The sequence below is a fragment of the Marmota marmota genome, unplaced genomic scaffold, assembly GCF_001458135.2.
Source record: "Marmota marmota marmota unplaced genomic scaffold, marMar, whole genome shotgun sequence".
Lineage (NCBI taxonomy): Eukaryota > Metazoa > Chordata > Mammalia > Rodentia > Sciuridae > Marmota > Marmota marmota.
The window spans coordinates 38289900-38309026 of NW_026000026.1; the positions used below are offsets into that span (position 1 = coordinate 38289900).

General features: G+C 34.2%; 1 protein-coding gene and 1 pseudogene across 10 annotated transcripts in view; one reads left to right on the plus strand and one right to left on the minus strand.

Moving 5' to 3' along the window:
* Window positions 1–19127, minus strand: part of Tasp1 (taspase 1) — a 275265-nt gene that overhangs the window by 243859 nt on the left and 12279 nt on the right. For 9 of the 10 annotated variants that reach the window (XR_007350527.1, XR_007350526.1, XR_007350529.1 and 6 more), the window contains exons 3-4: window positions 14571–14638; window positions 12360–12428 (exon numbers count right to left, since the gene is read on the minus strand). Coding sequence is in view for 5 of the 10 variants with exons in the window: in XM_015482972.2 (XP_015338458.1) it covers window positions 12360–12428; window positions 14571–14638 (137 nt within the window). In the remaining 5 variants the exon portion in view is untranslated. Of the gene's footprint in view, window positions 1–6363; window positions 6631–7020; window positions 7069–12359; window positions 12429–14570; window positions 14639–19127 lie in introns of those variants that run through there. The other variant, XM_048811324.1, reaches the window with a different exon arrangement.
* LOC107133526 lies at window positions 15533–18951 on the plus strand (annotated as a pseudogene).

Genomic DNA, 19127 nt, shown 5'->3' on the forward strand with positions numbered 1-19127 from the left:
AGACAAAGGAGGAGGAGGAGGAGGAGGAGGAGGAGGAGGAAGAATAATAATGGAATCAAGATAAAATAAATAATGTTGGAAGTTAACTATCATTAAGGAGGTTAGCAAAAGTTTGGAGATCAATGCAACATGGTTGGACTTATGGTATGTTCTTCACCATAAACACTGAAAATAGTAGTTTACTCCTGGGACTAGAAGTAAACAAAGGAACAATTTAGGAAATTAAAGGTCCAAACTTAACTTGGGTCAGAAGGTATTTTGATCTGCTTTAGTATTGGTTCAACTGCTCCAATAAGAAATTTTTTGAAAAGTCTTTTAGTTTCACCTGAAATTCTACATAATATTATAATTCTATATAATAAAATAATAAAGTAACACTAATACCCAATTCCTACTTTTAAAAAATTACATCAAAACTTATTACAGTTTTACGTTCTGGTAGAAATCCCTATTAATAACTGGGAATGTGGCTCAGTGGTAGAGTACTTGCCTAGTAAGCACAAGGCCCTAGGTTCGCTACCTCAGCACCGGAGCAGGGAAAAAAAATAGAAGTCTCTGTTACAACAATTTGCAACCTCCAGAGCATTAAACTAATGTCAGTTAAGCCATCAACTCATTTTCTTGGCCCTCACAAGATTGCAAAAGTTGGCATCTCTGTCCAAGACTTATTTTCAGTCATACCTAAACTGAAATACAGTGTTAAGTTATACTCAAAAACTCCTACACTGAAGGGCCAGCTGTCACTCAGCCCTGGCAAACTGCAGCCCTAAAAGAATGCATGTTCCATGTGGCCAGATCTTTTTTTTTTTTTTTTAATCAGAAATCCATATTTTTATGTCTCTTGAATACTAAAGGATGACAATAAATTCCAACTTTTAAAAACTAGTATATGGGCCAATTCACGCACATCTGTGAATTGTCTCTTTGCAACCTCTGGCCTACATCTTTTTGTAAAGGTTAAGGAGGTCTCAAGCTTCTGCAATGCAAAATCTGAGCTTTTTGCTCAGGTAAATTCTAAATTCTCCATGCAATGCAGATTTTGGACAAAACAGTTCTTTCACACAAATGCCACTTGTAACAATAGATCATGGTTTCATTATCATGCTTACTTGAATATTTCAAACATTGAATATATATAACTACCTAAAAAAAATAGAAAAGAGGGAAGTGAGTCATTTCATCTGTGTTGCAATCTAAATACCATGTTAATTAAGCTTTACTAAGAAGAACCAGGTTAATGGTCAGAAATGTCACATATCTTCTGACTACAATAAACAGAATCTATAATACTTTCTCTGCCTCTTCAAAATGAGTCAAATGGTCTTTCTACCCAAAATCTACTACCCAAAATCTACAGGAAAAGACTGACAAAATATAATGGTATTTTTTTCTCAAATGCCATTAATGTAAGACAACTTTCCTCTACAACTTGTGACTGTCTTCATCAAGATAACAAATAAAACATGATGTTCTTTGAAACTAATAGCAAATAAATAAACACAAGAATACATACATAAAGGAAGAGCATGGTAGCATGCAAAAAAATGGCAAAGAAATAATAAGGTAAAATAATTATTTAAAAATACATATCTATAAATTAGAGAACCAGCCACCAGAAAGGCAAAAGTTGGCTCTTATGTTCTCCCTGTGTACTTTAGAGACTTTAAAACCAAGGTAGTAGGCAGAAAAGATAAATAAGTAATATATTTTGAATAAACTATGGCATTCAGATGAACAATATTTGAAGAAAAATTCTCAGGTAAACACAGAAACACTAACAAGGTAACTGCTGTGGTCAGGATGTGGTTTGAGTGTTCCCCAAGGGTCTATTATGATTGAAGGCTTAGTTTGCAGGGTGATACTACAGGAAGGTAGGTAATGAAACCTTTGGAGGTAGGGCCTGGGAGGAGATCCTTAGGTCATTGGTGGTATTACCTCAGAAGAGAGTTCCCACAGGACTTCTCTGGGAAGGTCGCTTTAAAAATTGGGGTTCGGCTACTCCCAGCTCTCCCTCCTTCCTGGCTTGAGATATGATCACTTGATCCAAAAGGCATTCCTACTACTGCCACCTACTATTCACCAGGAACTGAGCCAATGAAGGTGCCATGCCATTGAACCTTGAAGACTGTGAACTTAATAAACTTTTGATAAAGTTATCTGCCTCAAGTATTTTGCTATAATGACATAAAACTAATACAGTAACCAACTCAGACATCTATTCAAGCACCCATCCATGAACACCACAATTAATGAACCTGCCCCTCTATCTTCTCTCCCAGCTTTTCCATTCATCATTTCTCTACACTTCTTTTAAGATACAGGAGAAGGACTTGAAAGATATAAATCTACCAGTTACAGTGCCATTTGTTCTGTTCTGAATAAACTTTCAATGAAATTATGGCAAATGTTTTTTATTAGTAAATTTTATTTAACTGTGTTAACCTTATTCCTCAGGAATAAATAATTAAAGAATATGGACAATAACTGAGATCACAACATGAAAGCCAAAGAGGATTAGGAATTTCTCCTAAATTTTGGTTCTATAAAGCAGAATATTCAGAACTGGAACTAATTCATTAGAGGTAATAGTATCTGTTGTTAACATAGTAAAAAGCTAGATAGATCATCCAATTGAATATCCAGTTTGCAAGTAATTGTTAACTGTATCTTAAAATATCTCCAGGAAGTTATATCCATGATATGAGCAAGTTATATCCAAAAATACAGAAAATATGTACTTCTCATACAGGAGAGGGTGATTTACCATTATTAATATTCTTAAGTCCATGTTTACATATGGAAACCAGTAGCTATTTGCACATTTATTTTTAGGTCACTGAAAATAAAAATCAAAAAAATCTACATTCATCCATGTGTTGAAAAAAAAAAAAAGTTTCTTCAGTAGTACTGCCTGTTCTTAGAGTTATTCTTGAAAACTCAGCCATATGTAAACATTTTCACCCAAATACTGAACAATTATAAACATTAAAACACACTTTACTGAAACACATACTATTAATTACATTTGGGTTTTATTCAATTCTTACATTTATAAAGAGTAGAAAGTTCAAGAATCAATGTACTTTAATAAGTTTCAGCAGAGTTAGTCAGAAAATATTTTTATTGGGCTCAAATGAAGTATCTTTCATTCATTAATACAGAACTACAGGGCATACTTAGAAATCAGAGGTTCAATTATCTAAAAAGGGTTTCTAAGGAAATAAAATACTTTCCATTTTCATTCTGTAACTGCTCCTTAACGACACAAAGTATTCTTTCTTTTTTGGCATTCCCTCTTTTCTCTCTTCCTCAGGACATATTTACAGATGCACTGGCTGCTTTACAGACATGCTAAAAGTTCTTGCTGTGGTTGATCAAAGTTGGAATGCCTGAGGAAATTACTCAACATAGACAGCCTGGAATTATATCTAGCCAAATAGTTACAGTGTTCTACTTTTAACATGTGTTAAAGTAATATTTTAGTTATCCTGAATGTAAGTGGAGAAAACATTTGTTTGTATCACAGTCTATGAACACTTGAGTCAAATATAGTATATTGAACCAAGTTTTAGTATCTGTGACAGTTCATTTTTTAACTGCTCAAATTATACAAAAAACAATATACTTTATTTCTTAAAAGTATATTTTTAATATGATCTCACACAACAATATATGTACTAAGAAAGCCCTTCCATGTTTTTCTTAGATCTTCTGGAAATATCAGAAGAAAAAATAAATAAACAAATGTTGATATCTGCTCATTAGAGCATTTGTTGATCTAGCATAGCATAAAATATTTTGTCAAAAAATGGAACCATTAATCTTATTTAAAATATTTTTTGCAAAAAGCACTGCACATTTATACTCACTTATTAATCTGCCTAATTTTACAAATGAATGTAACATAATTAAGCAGAAAAACGACATCACAGCAGTTTGTTTTTCACTTTTTTAATTGAAAGTCATAGAATTGCGGTACAGAGTTGCTTGTCAAACATAACACAAACCTCTAAAATAAAATATTGGCTTCAAGAGACTTGCACATCTGAAATAGTTTTAAAAATTGTTTTAGTTGGATTCCTTCTGATGTCCAGGAAGAAGTTAGCATACACAGTACCTGAAATTGTCCTTTCCACATGAGCTACAATAGAAAAGACAAATGTAGCTGTTTCTTCAATATTGCCAAATTTGGCAGCCACTTATACTTCCCTTAAACCTAAAAATTACACCTTTTAACCATGCTGACAATAATATGGAAATATCACTCAAAAAGAACCTAACAGATCATGGAATTACAATAATTTAAACCATCCTTCTATCATATGACAGGGTCAGAATTGGAGGGGGGGTGGCTATTACCAACCTTCAAATTCTCTACTAAATATGCTCCTTCTTATTAAAAAGACTTCAAATCCACTAAAAAATGTTGTTAACATCTGTATATATTCCAGGAGAGGAAAACAAATGTGTTTCCCACTCTGAATTTTCTGGGAAGCTTAATGTGTTACACTGTTGATGCCCTGTGCTAAGGTATACGCAGCATGACATGAACTGTCAAGAAATGTATACACAATGCCAGATTCTGGACACTTAGTGGGAGTGATCAGTCAGTAAAAACCTCCCTGGCAAAAGTTGTTTAGTTGGTACAGTTTCTGCTTGAGATGATGAAAAGGTTCTGAACATACACAGCAGTGATGGTTGTGTAACATTATGAATGCATTTAATGCTACTGAAATGTACACTTAAAAATGGTTGAAACTATAAAATTTTTGTTGCATATATTTTACCAAACTAAAAACAATAAATAATGAATAAAAAAATTATCTGGCAATGTGAATAGGCAAAGACTTTTTGTGAACTGGGATGTCTAAAACTAAATTTTAAGATTCCCCCCTCCCCAACCCTCAGTACTGAGGATTGAACCCAGGGGTACTTTCCATTGAGCGATATCTCCAGTTTACTTTTATTTTGAGACATGATCTTGCTAAAATGCACAGGCTGGCCTTAAACTTTTAATCCTCTTGCCTCAGCCTCCTGAGTGGTTGAGATTAAAGGTGTGCACCACCCTGCCTGGCTAGCTGTTTCCTAAAGTGATCTACAATTCATCATTACTCTAACACTTAGGTAAAGTCTGCTATACACATAAAAGAGAGAGACAGATGTACACGCACAAACAATGAAAAAAATTTAAGTAATGTTTTGCTCTATTTTAAAGCAAGATTTAGAATATGATTTTGATGGTATTCTTAAAAATTATATAGCTTAAGATTCTTCTTCATTTTCTTCCAGATTCTGAATAAAGGCCTGGGTTTGAGAGAAGCACAAAAATTTAAAATCAAAAGGAGGCCTTTCACATTAAGTATCTTAGTATCAGCCTTTGGTTTTGCTACACTCAATCTTAGCCTAGCTCCTTTCACTATCAAGAACAAAAAACAAAAACAACAATAAAATCATTGTTAGACTATAAAATTGATGCCTCAAATTATATAGATCCAAATACACACAAAACACACACACACATAATGACTCCAAAATCACAACACTATAAATTCTAAAAACACTAAATCTAATTAAATCCCTTTTATGTAACATTCCTATGAATTGAAGATTATTAGATATTTTCTACTCTGAAGACCAAAGTTCTGAGTATTACAACAAAGTCAAAAAACTACTAACTCTATCATACTATCATATATATTTATATATATATATATAAAATATATATATANATTAATGTAAGACAACTTTCCTCTACAACTTGTGACTGTCTTCATCAAGATAACAAATAAAACATGATGTTCTTTGAAACTAATAGCAAATAAATAATAACAACTCCCAAAGAAAAATAAAGGCTCACACATAAAGCTACATAGTCTGCAGGAATTGCTAAGTCTAATCTTAGACCAACTCTCTACCAAATTTAGTCAAGATGAATATATTTGATGAGGTCAACACTGCTCATCAAGAAATGGCTGGAAAAGGCTAAAACAAGTCTTCATGTTCCCATCAGAACAAAATAAACATGACAAACTCTGCACTTAACATATTTTCACTTGGTCAGAAACTAATACAGGCTTTTTGTGCAGTGTAAAGTTAATCTAAAAATGTAATGATTGAGTTTCCTTTTTATTCTTAAAAAAAAAAAAAAAAATTGGGGGTGGGGATCACTGCTTTTCCACTAAAGCAGGTACTCAGTGCTAGAAAGCACATTTTATCTCTAGGGTCTTAGAAAAAGAACAGATGTACCTAATGTGTAAACACAATCAGTAAGTTACAAGTTGCCCCTCAGTACTAAAGGCAAGAATCAGCATCAGTACTCAAAAAAAAAAAAAAAAAAAAGTGTTTTAAAAGAGCGTAACTTACTTTTACTGTCCCAGGCTAACTGGGCTCTGTCTGGTGCTTCTTTGTCTGCACATGGCCACCCACAGCCTGTCTTCTAATTAAATCAATGCTCTAGCAGCAGAACAAGCAAACAAGTTGCCTCCCATCTGCGTACAGCTCTTCAGGACACATTTCCCTTGGTCAGAAGGTGGAAATTCTTGGGAGAGGTGATTTTCTCTGCCTCTTCACAAGAAGAACATGGATACTTGGCTGGATGCAACTCCATGAAGTGTAACTGTGTGTGTACACCTCAAAAAATAAAACAAAAAAATGCAGAGAAACATAAAGACTCCATAAACAGCTGGAATACACAGAAATACTGAACCACCACTGGAAATACTGCTAAACAGACAGGCAAAATAGAGTCTTTGAAATAATCGACAATACCAAGTTTAAAAAAAAAAAATAAAAAGGAGAAAGAGTATCTAAGTCAAAACTCAAATTTCATGCAATGAAAACATTTTAACTACTACAAAGAAAAAAAAGTAATCTCCTACTTCACATACATAAAAGCAGGACTGCCCCCAACCCATTACAAAGATTAAAAGATATTATCAATGGAAGAGAAAACTGAAACTTCCAAAGGTGGCAGGCCTAAAATTAGACTCACCAGCCACATTTTAGTTAATGAGCACTTACATGTATGTGAACTAAATGCATCAAGCTGTCTTTCCAAAGGATTCAGCTCTGTGGGGGGAGGGGAGGGGAAGAAGGAGCAAAGGCCGGCTGAAATACTCAGCTACCCTCTGCTTATGAAAAGATGATTTCTGCAGAAAAAACTGTACAGGAGAATAAAAGTAGTCATTTATTTAAATAATTTCTGACTTCCCGAATAAATACAAACAAGCTTAAAGTCGATACCCCCGTTTTTTTGCAATAAAAACCAGACAACCAGAGTGAGGCAGGGTACAGGATGTGTGTGGTAAGGCATCTGATCCCAGTGAAACCACAGGCAAACTTGCTATAAGTTTGGAGAGGGAAACAAGGAATATATTAGCTCTGCTCAATGTCTCCTTCCAACTTAGATACGCCCATATGCCAATGGCACACCACACCATCTTCATGATCTCTAACCATTTCAAAGACTGGCAAACTTTAGGTATTCTTTTTTTTCATCTTCTGGCACACAAACAATTGCACCCAGAAGTAAAAAGCCCAGGGAAAGAAGTATGCCAGTTTCTAAAACTGAACAGAGGCCTAGGGTGGGGTACACCTATGAAGGCTACTCAACAGTGATCAACATTCTAAGCTTGCATTAAAGAAATAAAAATATATAACAATATTATATATAATAATGTAAGTATATAATAATGCAAATATCTACTTTCTTACATCCCAAAATATCAGCCATCTAAATAAGTGACTTCTCAAAAGACTTTCCAACAGTTTATAAGTAATCACTATATTGGATTAGATAAAAATTTAAAAAATGATAGACTATTAATTTAGCAAAATGATATAAAAACTTATGCCCAATATAATCTGCTCTATAAACACTAAAAATTTGGATAGTAATCAGTTTCAACCATTAATTACCATCTCCCCTGACCATAGGGAGCCTTCAAGGTTGAATGCAATTGATCAAAAAACTGTAGAGTTCAGTTAGAATACATAAGTTCAATAATTTTTTTTTCCTTCACAGCACTAGGGATCAAACGCAGGATCTTGTGCATGCCAAGTTTGTACTGTATCCTTCAGCTACATCCTCAGCCTAACAGATCATTTTTAAAGAGGAGACTACGTAATTTGTCATATGAAAGTTAAAAGCTATCACTGTTCTTAACATACAGAATTCTACCTACTATAAAAACCCAGTTTCAAAATGAATTGTCCAAAATTTCCCAAAAGTTACATGATCTTCAAAATCTCTGCCTGATTCCTCAGTTTTCTCACATAAGACTCAACTCCCAAAGGTTTGCAATTCATATTTCACCTATTATTCTTTATTATATCTTTTTGAACCAGATCTCAGTACTTTTTTAGAAAAATATCAATGTGCAAAGGAAATTTCAGTGTTATGAATAGTTCTTTTTCAATCAGAATTAATAAAACATTCTACTTTAGGAACAATCCTAAGAAAAGGTAACAACATGACTCACCCAGATCTATGTCCAATTTTCTCACAGAAGAAATTCACATCAGAAACTACACTATGTGAAGTATGCAAAATTACCGTCTAGAATTATAAATCCACTGACACTGACTTAACTAAAACTCTTTCAAAAGCAGCCAAGAAAGCAACTGTCTTCCAAATGTATAGTCCCAGATATGAAGACCAAATTGTTTCACAAAATTAATCTTTACTGTTGTGAGTTAAATCAGAGTTGTACTACCCAATAAATAAAATTCACCTTCTCATCAGTTATATGGATGATCTATAAAAGATTTATAAAACAGGAGCCAGGATTGTGGCTTAGTGGTAGAACGCTTTCCTAGCATGAGTAAAGCACTAGGTTCGGTCCCTGGCACTACATTAAAAAAAAAAAAAAGCATAAAAAAAAGATTTATAGAACAATGGGGCCAAATCTATTTAACAATAAATCACTAAAATATGAGTAAACTGACCTTTCCATTCCCTTCCCCACATTTTGAAGAAAAACAAAACACACTTTGGAGTTATATTTCCATTCTCACACCATTAAACACCTCTCACAGGAATGCCCACCTTCCCTCCAAAAACTCTAAAGGGAGAAGCTAGTCAGATTAATAAGTAGGGACTTATGTACCCTTGCCCCTGCTTCATTTAAATGAAGAAAACACCCCCTCTGGTGTCAAGAAGTGGTAGTCTAATGATAACACCTTTGTGGCAGACAAGAAAAATATTTCTAAGAAAAGCTCAAAAATGATGTGTCTTGGTGACCTGCATTAGTGATATATGAAAAGTTGCTTTTATTTCACCTTGCCTCTTCCTCCTCCAATACATTAAATTGAGATCAGTGTATTTTTCAACATTTGGGAATGTACGAATTATATTTTTTTAAAAACACAAGGCCAGAAATCTTTTCTAATCAATAAGGACCATTAAATCACATTCAGTCATTTCAATCCACAGTTAGTAAAGTGTTCAAGGATTTCACACTAATATTATTATCTGCCAAAGAAATAATATAATAGGCAAGTTTAAATAGTGTCTTTTCTTTAATCAAAATAATACATCATGAAGTCAAAAGAGAAAGGTCTGATGACTATCCATACCTACTGAATAATTAGATTTAACTCAACTGAATAGATTCACCAAAATTAAAGATAAGTGATTAGTCTCAAATTAAACATAAACAGAACATATAAGGCTCTCTGGGATTTTTCTTATCACTTTTCTATAGGCTGAAAGGACTCAATACTCTTCTAAGTACAGAAAATATTAGATTCCAATTTTCTTACATCTTTTGATTGACCCAAACTATTACAATATTTCTTCAACTGAACTTTTCATTTGAAAATCTATCCTGGCTTAATTCAGTGGAGAATAATTATACAAGGTGGTAGAAACTTCAGGGGGCAATATAATAAGCATGACTTCCAACATAATTCTTAAGATTCAGGAAAATTCTTCTAGTTAGAGTAGCTTTAAACTACTAACATATATTAAATCAAAGATATGATAGAAAAAATGAACTATAAAAATAATTGAGCCAGGCATGGTGGTGCACATCTGTAATCCCAGTGGCTCAGGAAGCTGAGACAGGAGAATCTCAAGTTCAAAGCAGCCTCAGCAACAGTGAGGCACTAAGCAACTCAGTGAGACCCTATCTCTAAATAAAATACAAAAATAGGGTTGAGGATGTGACTCAGTAGTCGAGTACCCCTGAGTTCAATCCCCAGTACCAAGAATAATAATAACAATAATTGAAATTCTTCCCCAAATTTAATACTCAAAAGGTTGGGGAGTACACTAAACCTCAATCAGGGCAATACCCTATTCTACCATTATATCAATATGTATTATTACAATTAAACATAGTACAACACATTTTTTCTTAATTCATACCCACACTCTCAAAAACAGGTCATTATTTAAAACTATAAATCCTACTTACTCATGAATAACTTACTATTTCAAAATGTATTTTTCTAAGTATAAATATGTAATCCCTTTAAAAGTAGAGGGAAATGGAATAAAATATTCAACATGATATAAGTATGACTTGAGAAAATCAAAATTATTCTAATTTGGGGGGGATAAAGGGGGTACCAGGAATTAAACTCAGGGGAACTTAACCACTGAGCCACATCCCCAGCCCTATTTTGTATTTGTTTTAGAGACAGGGTCTCACTGAGTTGCTTAAGTTGCTGAGGCTGGTTTTGAACTCGCAATCCTCCTGTTTCAGCCTCCCAATCTAAGTATTTTTTTAAAAACTTAATTTTACTCAAATTTGTAACCATAGTTACCGTTACACTATATTCTCCAGATACTCATTAACTTTCCCCAGACACACACTGACTCTACACACTGGTAATCTCAGGACATCACCTTCTTCACAAAGGTAAGTTTCAACTAACAAATGAATTAAATTGAATTAAGTTAAATAAAGCCCTCCTTGTGTGTGTGTTTTGAATAAAGGTAAAATTTTACAATAAATATATCAAACTTCTTTCTTATGTCATTTTTTTCCTTTCTTCTACAGCATATAATTAACCTTTGATATTGTAATACTTATAATTAATAGTTACCATAAATATTATCTTCATATCTATTATTTCCAAAGCATCTGATAATGGTAATAATTACTACCAGCCACAGAGTATTTATGGGCCACAGAGTGTTCAAAGTGATTAGCATATTAACTTAATCTTCTGTGAAGTAGGGATTATTATTCTCATATTTAAAATGTGGAAACTGAGCTAAGGATAGGCTGTGATATCCTCAGGAAACATTTGGCTAATGACTGGTAGAGCTGGAAGATGAATCAGTCACAATGGGAAGGCACCACATATCCTCTGAGGGACCAAACTACAATAGAACTGATGCCCACCTACCTTGACTACATAGTCATTTGCCTTGACTGCATTAGTATCAAGTTGAAAATGTTAAAAGAGATTAAAATTTACAAAGCAATGATCAAAAGTATGATTCCACAGTTAAGGGGAAGAATATACAGATAACACAGCTTAATTTATTTAACTTAATAACTTTTAGTAATTTTAGCAATTTTCACAAGGAAGGCATTTATTTGAACAATTCCCTGGGCTACAGTCCATTCAGTTTAGGAATGTCTTCTTTAACTACTGTCTCCGCCCTCATATTCATTATTGTTTTTACCTTCATGTCTTACTTTTATTCCTCAAGTGGTCTTCTTATCCAGAAAAAAAAAAATTATCAAAAATAATCCTGACTGACACAAACCTATCTTCTACAAGTCTTGAGTTTTCTGAAGGTGTCAGTAGTCCCTGTACATACTCATCAAAGTTCCAGATTAGGAGAAATGAGACACCCTCACTCTGGAATACAAAAAATTACAGCAAACTTGAGAGTCTCACCACTCAGTTCCTTGATGTCTGCGGTAAACTGGGGAAAAACCTAAAAATCACACTATAACAAAAGCACTTCACAGTACATATCGATATATCAGGGTATATATCGTTTATGCGCATGGTGAAACTTGCTCTTCCACTTCAGACACTTTCAGGGTGGTTAGAGTTTTTCATTTTTTAAACATATATCACTTTGAGGGAGTCAACTTTAAGAATTTTCCCACTGAGAATACTGAAAAAATTTACACATCCAGTCACCATCAACTTTTGATCTCATGAATCTATAAAAATGAGAAATAAAGGAATTAACCAACTTTTTATTACTCAGAAAAGTCCCCAATAAAAAAACCTAACAATATCACAATCTTTTCATAACTTCATTAATATTGTTTGGAAGCACCAGTTATGTAACTTGGTTGACTAACTGAGCAATTTCATGCCATTTGAGAACAAAAACATAAACTCACAAATATTTTAAATAAAATATAAGCAGAGAAAAGCAATACCTCAAGTTCCACCAGAGCTGCAGTCACTGCATCTGTGGCCAGAGCACCAGCCTGTAGTTTTTCAATGGCCTGAAACCAAGGGGACAAATAATTCATTGTAAAACCACAACTTCTCAAAGATCTCTTTAATTTCATAAAGGTTTAAAAGAAGTATAAGAGTTGTTCAGAGTTAAAAATTGAACACTGGGCTGGAGATATAGTTCAGTTGGTAGAGTGCTTGCCTTGCATGCACAAGGCCCTGTGTTCAATCCCTAGCACCAAAAAAAAAAGCACTTGAACACTAAATAAATTCCATACTTCGATATATAAAATATTCAGATTTAAAACAGGTAGTGGTTATGTTCAGATTAATTTCTGATATAGCTCACTTATCCAAATTAAAACAATGAATAAAGTACAGCCACAAAATGTTAAGATGCAAGAAATTTAGTAAGTGAAATTACTTCACTCATGATAAGACAATTTAAAACAGCCACAGAAATTATGTGAATGTAGTTTGGTTAAAATATCCTGACAATTCATATTTTATATAAGTAACTGAATCTCAGACTAAGCTAATAATTTTCAATTTTACCTCCCACTGTTACTATTCTTCCCACCCACATCCATTAAAAAAAAGAAGTGTCTCAATCCCAGCAGCAGCATGTCAAAATCCTCAGAGGGAAGTATACACTTGACAAATATTTTTAATACTATATTTTATACCAAAATAATTTTTTTGCAGTACTGGAGCAACCAGGGGTGCTCTACCAGTGAATTACAACCCCAGACCTTTCATTTTATTTTTGAGACAGAAACTTGCAATTTTCCTGCCTCAGCCTCCTAAGAAGCTGGGCTACAGGAATGTGCCAATGAGAGCAGCATCACTTTTATAAACTACAGAGAGTAAAAATTTGTAAAAATCACCCGCTTTCTTGGCCATAAATTAAGAGAAGAAGGAGAATGAAGGGAAGCTAGTTTCTAAATGAAATACTAACATTCCAACTTAGTTTACAAACAGGTCAAGAAATATATTCCACATTATCAAATTTTTAAGAAGCTAGTTAATTATATAGATCAAGGAGGTTGATTATACAGCCCAAATGAATTAGATTTTTTTAGAACTATAGTTGTATAAAAATAAAACATTCTTTTGAGACAATTAAAAGATTTCACACTTTGAAAAATAAGAAAAAATATAAAACTTAGAGACCCATTAGCCATATTATTGTAAAGAAATAAAATTATTATAATAAAATAGTCTCATTTCCTTATGGGATTCCATTCCTAAGAAAAATATCTCTAAACCAGGAGTGATGGCACATGCCTGTAATCCTAGTGACTCAGGAAGCTGAGGCAGGAGGATCACATGTTTGAGGTTAGCCTCAGCAACGTAGCAAGACCCTAAGGAATTATGGAGACCCTGTCTCAAAATAAAATAAATAAAACAAACAAACTAAATTTCCTCTTTAAAAAAAAAAAAAAAAGAAAAAAGATATCTAATAAAGCATTATCTTTCTTTTAAATGATATGTAAATATAAGTAAAAGAGATGGAGACCTATGTTGACTTGATATGCATATCCAATTAACATTTTATTTGCATAAAAAAACTAACAGAAAGTTTGCCTACAATAGTATGCAGGCAGGATCAATATAAAAATAAACAATATTTCTTTTAAGGCCATTCCTGCTTCCATATTAAGCAAAGCAATTCAGCAAAACCTTAAAAATCAAAGCGGAAAAAAGCACAACCAAGTACAAGGGTAAAGCTATACTCGGGAATAAACCAATGAATTTGCTACCATATAACTACATGATGAAAGGCAGAAGGATAAAGTAACAAGATAATCTAAGAAAGTACCCATTTTAATTTTTTTATGATTTTTTTTCTCCCCTTCATGGAAAGACATTGGCTTCTTTTAAGCAGTATTTTCTATCCCTTCTATCAGGGTATTTTGCCTTGCAAAGATTAAAAGAAATATGATTATGTGCTCACAGTTCCAAAAGTATAGATTAATCTGGAAAAGGAGGTAAAAGAGCTAAGCATCATTCAGAGAATTTAAAAAAAAAAAAAAAAAAAAGCAAAAGAAGACCCTACAAATATGAGCAGAATAATTTCATGGTCCAAACCAAAAAATGTCCTGTAAATGAAACCTGAAATCTTTGATAAAGGTAAAACGACTTTAATGTTCAAAATGGAAATTTTTAAATTATACATATTCTGTTCATACCTTCTGACAAGCTCGTTTGCATACATGTTTATATTCCTTGGCTTTGGATTCAGAATGATAACCTGCACCTATAATAGAAAAAGAAAAATTTTGTTAGTTTTCATTCAACTATCAGAGACCTTGACTATATAAGTAGTCCATACAGACTGATTCAGTCCCAGTGAAAATAAAATTATTGCCCTAATTATACAGAATTTTAAAATTTTAATAGCTTCTTTCTCCAACATCAATTTTTAATACTGTGTCTTTTATCTTTATTCAAAATGTCTTCCTGACAGAAGCCCTAGAGACATCTCATGTTCCCAAATAACCTTCATCAAGGTTACTTCCCCTCTTCCTTTCAAGAACCTCTCTCCAAAGTTGGGAGTTCTTTTGGTCTGGAGTTGTTAGCTTGGGAGGTGTCAGGAACAGTCTCTTCAAAGTTATCTCTATTGACCTTAAGAAAGCCCTGCCATTTGTTCAGAATATATAATTCTTAAGAATAACTTCATAAAGCTAGGTAGTTTCTGGGGGAAAAGAAATATCTGTCTAAGGGGTCTTACTTCCCACATGTCTACAATCACCACCAATACCACCACTCCCACCCATTTTACTTCCTCTCACAGCCTAGAATATAGTTCAGAATATCTCTAAAACCTCAGTGATGGCACATTCATGACTATCTATGAGAAATCCTGGTGACCCAGGAACTCAGTCAAGAGAATGGCTGTGAATAAATTTGTTTCCCTAAGAAGATTCATACTTGCTTTGTGCCTTGAAAATAATCCAAACAAGAAAGAAAAAGCCCTTAAATCCTCTTAATAACTAGGCTTCTAATCAAAGTTCTTTAAAAAAGCACAGAACCACAATCAATCTCTCTGGGCTCGCTGAGGGGCAGCTGTTTCCAAGGCTGCCTCGCGCTCTTTTTCTACTTCCCTCCATGTGCCCTGGCGACGCTGCTAGGGCCGGGGTCTTTGGAAGTAATGGAAGCACCTCTCAACCTGGCTCATCAGCAGAGCAGACGAGCAGACCGTTTATTAGCTGCAGGGAAATACGAAGAGGCTATTTCTTGTCACAAGAAGGCTGTGGCATATCTTTCTGATGCTATGAAGCTGACTAAGTCTGAGAAGAATCATCTTTTGGACTCCCTGGATGCCCATATCATCTCTCCTTGAGTCTTCTGATGTCTCCTTCAAACTCCTTATGAGAAGTTATCAGTCTGTGAGAAGCAGGTGTTACATGAGAAGAGAAAAAAGCTTGCTCTAAAACTTTCTGGACTAGTTCAGAATTTCACTAGAAAAATGTGAACTACTTGAAAAAGTTAGTCTTGTTCAAAAACAGAATGAAGGCTTAGAGTCATCTTTAAAGGATGCTATTTTGGAGAAGGAGTCAATAGAAACGGAAAATTTGGAGGCAATAAATAAAAATCTGAATAGGTCCATATCTAAACTTGAGGATGAAATACTCCTTCTAAAAAAAGACCTAAAAGAAGAGAAAACTAAACATTATCAACAGGATGAATTGATGGTGAATATAGCAAAAGGATTAAGTTCTTAGAAGATGAATAAAAATCCTTCAAATCACAAATACCAGAAGCTAAAACAACCTTGAGACTATTTCAAATTAATGAGGAAGGATTTAAGGTAGCAATAAAAGAGGTTTTGAAAGAAAATTGCCAACTTCAGGAAAGTCAGAAACAGCTTTTATATGAAGCTGAAGTATAGAAAGAAAAAGTAAATGGCCTTAATAAACAGAAAACAACACTTGAAGACTCCAAAGTACATGCAGAACAAGTTGTAAAGAGATAAAGAAAATCACATTAATTTTCTGACCGAACATTTGCTGCAGATGAAAGATTGGGCTTCTGTGCTTGGAGAAGTCCTAAGAGATGATGGAAATGTAGAATTGGAAATGAATAGTGTTGTTGCTCACTTAGAGGACCAGCCAAAAGGAGATTTGAAAGAATGGTTTTATGTTGCTAAGTTAAATGCCTCTTTCAAAACCTTACAAGGAGAAAAAAATCAAATGTTTACTTTATTTTCTGAATTAAATGAAATAAAGGAAGACCTTATAGATTATATTAAAAATCTTGACAGGACAAGCATCTTTGCAGTCAAAAAATACACAATTTAAAAGTGAGAATCAGAATCTTCAGCAGAAACTTAATGTCATGATTGAACTATATCAAGAAAATAATATAAGTAAACCCCAAAGAAATTAATAGGAGAGAAAAATTACAAGGTAGAGCTAGAAGAAAAACGTTCCAAAATGGTGGAAAACATCAGCCATGCAAGTGAACAACTGGAGACTTATAGAAAGCAAGTCAAAGACCTTGAAGAAGAATTAGAGAGAACCATTCATTCTTATCATGGGCCCATTATGTACTATGAGAAAAATGCACATAATAAAACGTTGGTAGCTCAGAGTGCTGAAAGATACCTCAATGATTTAAGGAAGCAAAATGCTCATGAAAGACAAAAATTAACGGAAAATGAGTTTAAATTTAAAATTGTAGAAAACAATCCTTCTGCACTTGATGATTCAAATACAGTCTTTGGCAGAGAGAATTCCCCAAATGGTCCCTCAACATTGGGTTAACCTTCATCTGAGATGAAAGCTCCAATTTTGGAAAAGAAGGGTCCACTCAGACACTCACCTTTGCTTCCAAGGGTAGGAGAAAGAGACTCAAGAGACCCAGAGACTCCTCTGGGCCCTCAGATTATCAATGAAAGAAGAGAATCAGTCTATGATGGGATAACTGATCCTCAGAGAGTGTCTTATAACATTGAACCCCTGTCACCTCCAAGGGAATAGAACCCTAAGATGATGATGGCTCCACCAGTCCAATCATATTCTGATCCACATCTTCCTCTACCAAGGCAAGATGGATGTTATTTTAATTATGGTGGACCATCTGGACCAGCAGAACCCAGAAGTTCTACTATGCTGCCTTTGGATAAAATGGATGGGCCTATGTCTTCAGAAATGGAATCCAGTAGAAATGATACAAAAGTTGATCTTGGTAATTCCCATGTGCCTGATTCATCTCTCCCTACTGAAAATGAAGCAACTGGCTCTGGCTTTGCTTTCTCACCTTTCCCTCTAATCAGAGGTCCATTGTTTCCAATGGATCCAAGAAGTCAGTTCATGAGAAGAGGACCTTTTTTTTCTCCATCTCCTCCAGGAAACATATATGGAAAATCTTGAGAATGTTTTCCACCAGTCCACCGCTCCCTCCATTCCCAATGGGACTGTGGTGTTTTCTTCATTATCTCCCCCCAAGAGCTGAATTTCCCCTCCTTCCTCCCCCACATTCTGAAAGTAGAAGTGACTTCCCTTCAGGGTTGATTCCACCTTCAAATGAGCCTGCTACTGAACATACAGAGCACAACAAGAATTCTGACAATATTTTTATCTGCCTTCAAAAGTAATATATCCCTCATTTTTAGTTTAACTAACTGCTTTTACACAAGTGATTATACTTTTGCTCCAATTGTAGCTTAATGGAATTACAATTCTTAGAATAGTATTTTATAAATAAAGATGGTTTAAATATGAAAAAATAAATAAAAATAAAAATAAAAAAGCACAGAACCATCTGACCTTCCCCCACAACACCCCGTAGAATTCCGCCCTAAGGAAGGTTAAGATCTACATCCCTAAGCCTCAAGACTCCCCCTTTAAGTCTGCCACAAACCTAACCCACCTTCTTGCAAAGCCAAGAACTGGCCTACAAAACAATGCTCAAGCAACCAGATTCCATATTGTATCCAAATAGTAATTCTGTTTCTCAAAAGAAGTCTGGAATGTTCACAGAACCTGTGCCAATATTTAATAAAATTCTCTTCATGGTTCTCTAAGAACCATGAACCTATAGTAGAAAAATAAAAGCCAACTGTTAGCTTCATTAAACTATCAGAGCCCTTGCTTATAAGTAGTCCAAGTAAACTGATACAGCCTCTATAATAGGAACAAGTCATCCCAGGTCTATTCTGAGACCTGAAGCCCTAGTCTTTTATCAATGTTTTCTAAGCCACAGGATATTATAGCCAGGTAAATCTAGTGTACAGATGACAGCATTAAATAGTACTAACATGTAAATTCTTCTGCTTAGAACGCGAGGAAGTCTCAGCATCACCCCACACTATATTTAATATCTGGCTAACACTTCCTAACTTCCCTGTTTAGTAAAGGAAAGAAAGGATCAGGATCCAAACCACTGCCACACAATAAGATATAGTTAAAATTTAACTATACTGATTGTTACTCTGTATTCAAAGTTATTTTTCTCTTAATCGCAAATGATACTGATATTTTATTGAAGTAAATATAAGTTTCATCTTTATAAGTTTCATCTTTCAATTTTTACAAGTAAAAGTGTTTCTATTGGTTTCTTCAAAATTAGATGGGCCATTATGGATAGTACACAGATCTGGGAAAAATTAAGAATCTACTAGTCAAATGAAAAAAATTTGGCCAAGTCTACTCTGTTGTTAAAAAAAGAGAAAAAACAGTCAGGCGCAGTGGTGCATGCCTGTAATCCCAGCAGCTTGGGAGGCTGAAACAGGAGAGCCAGGA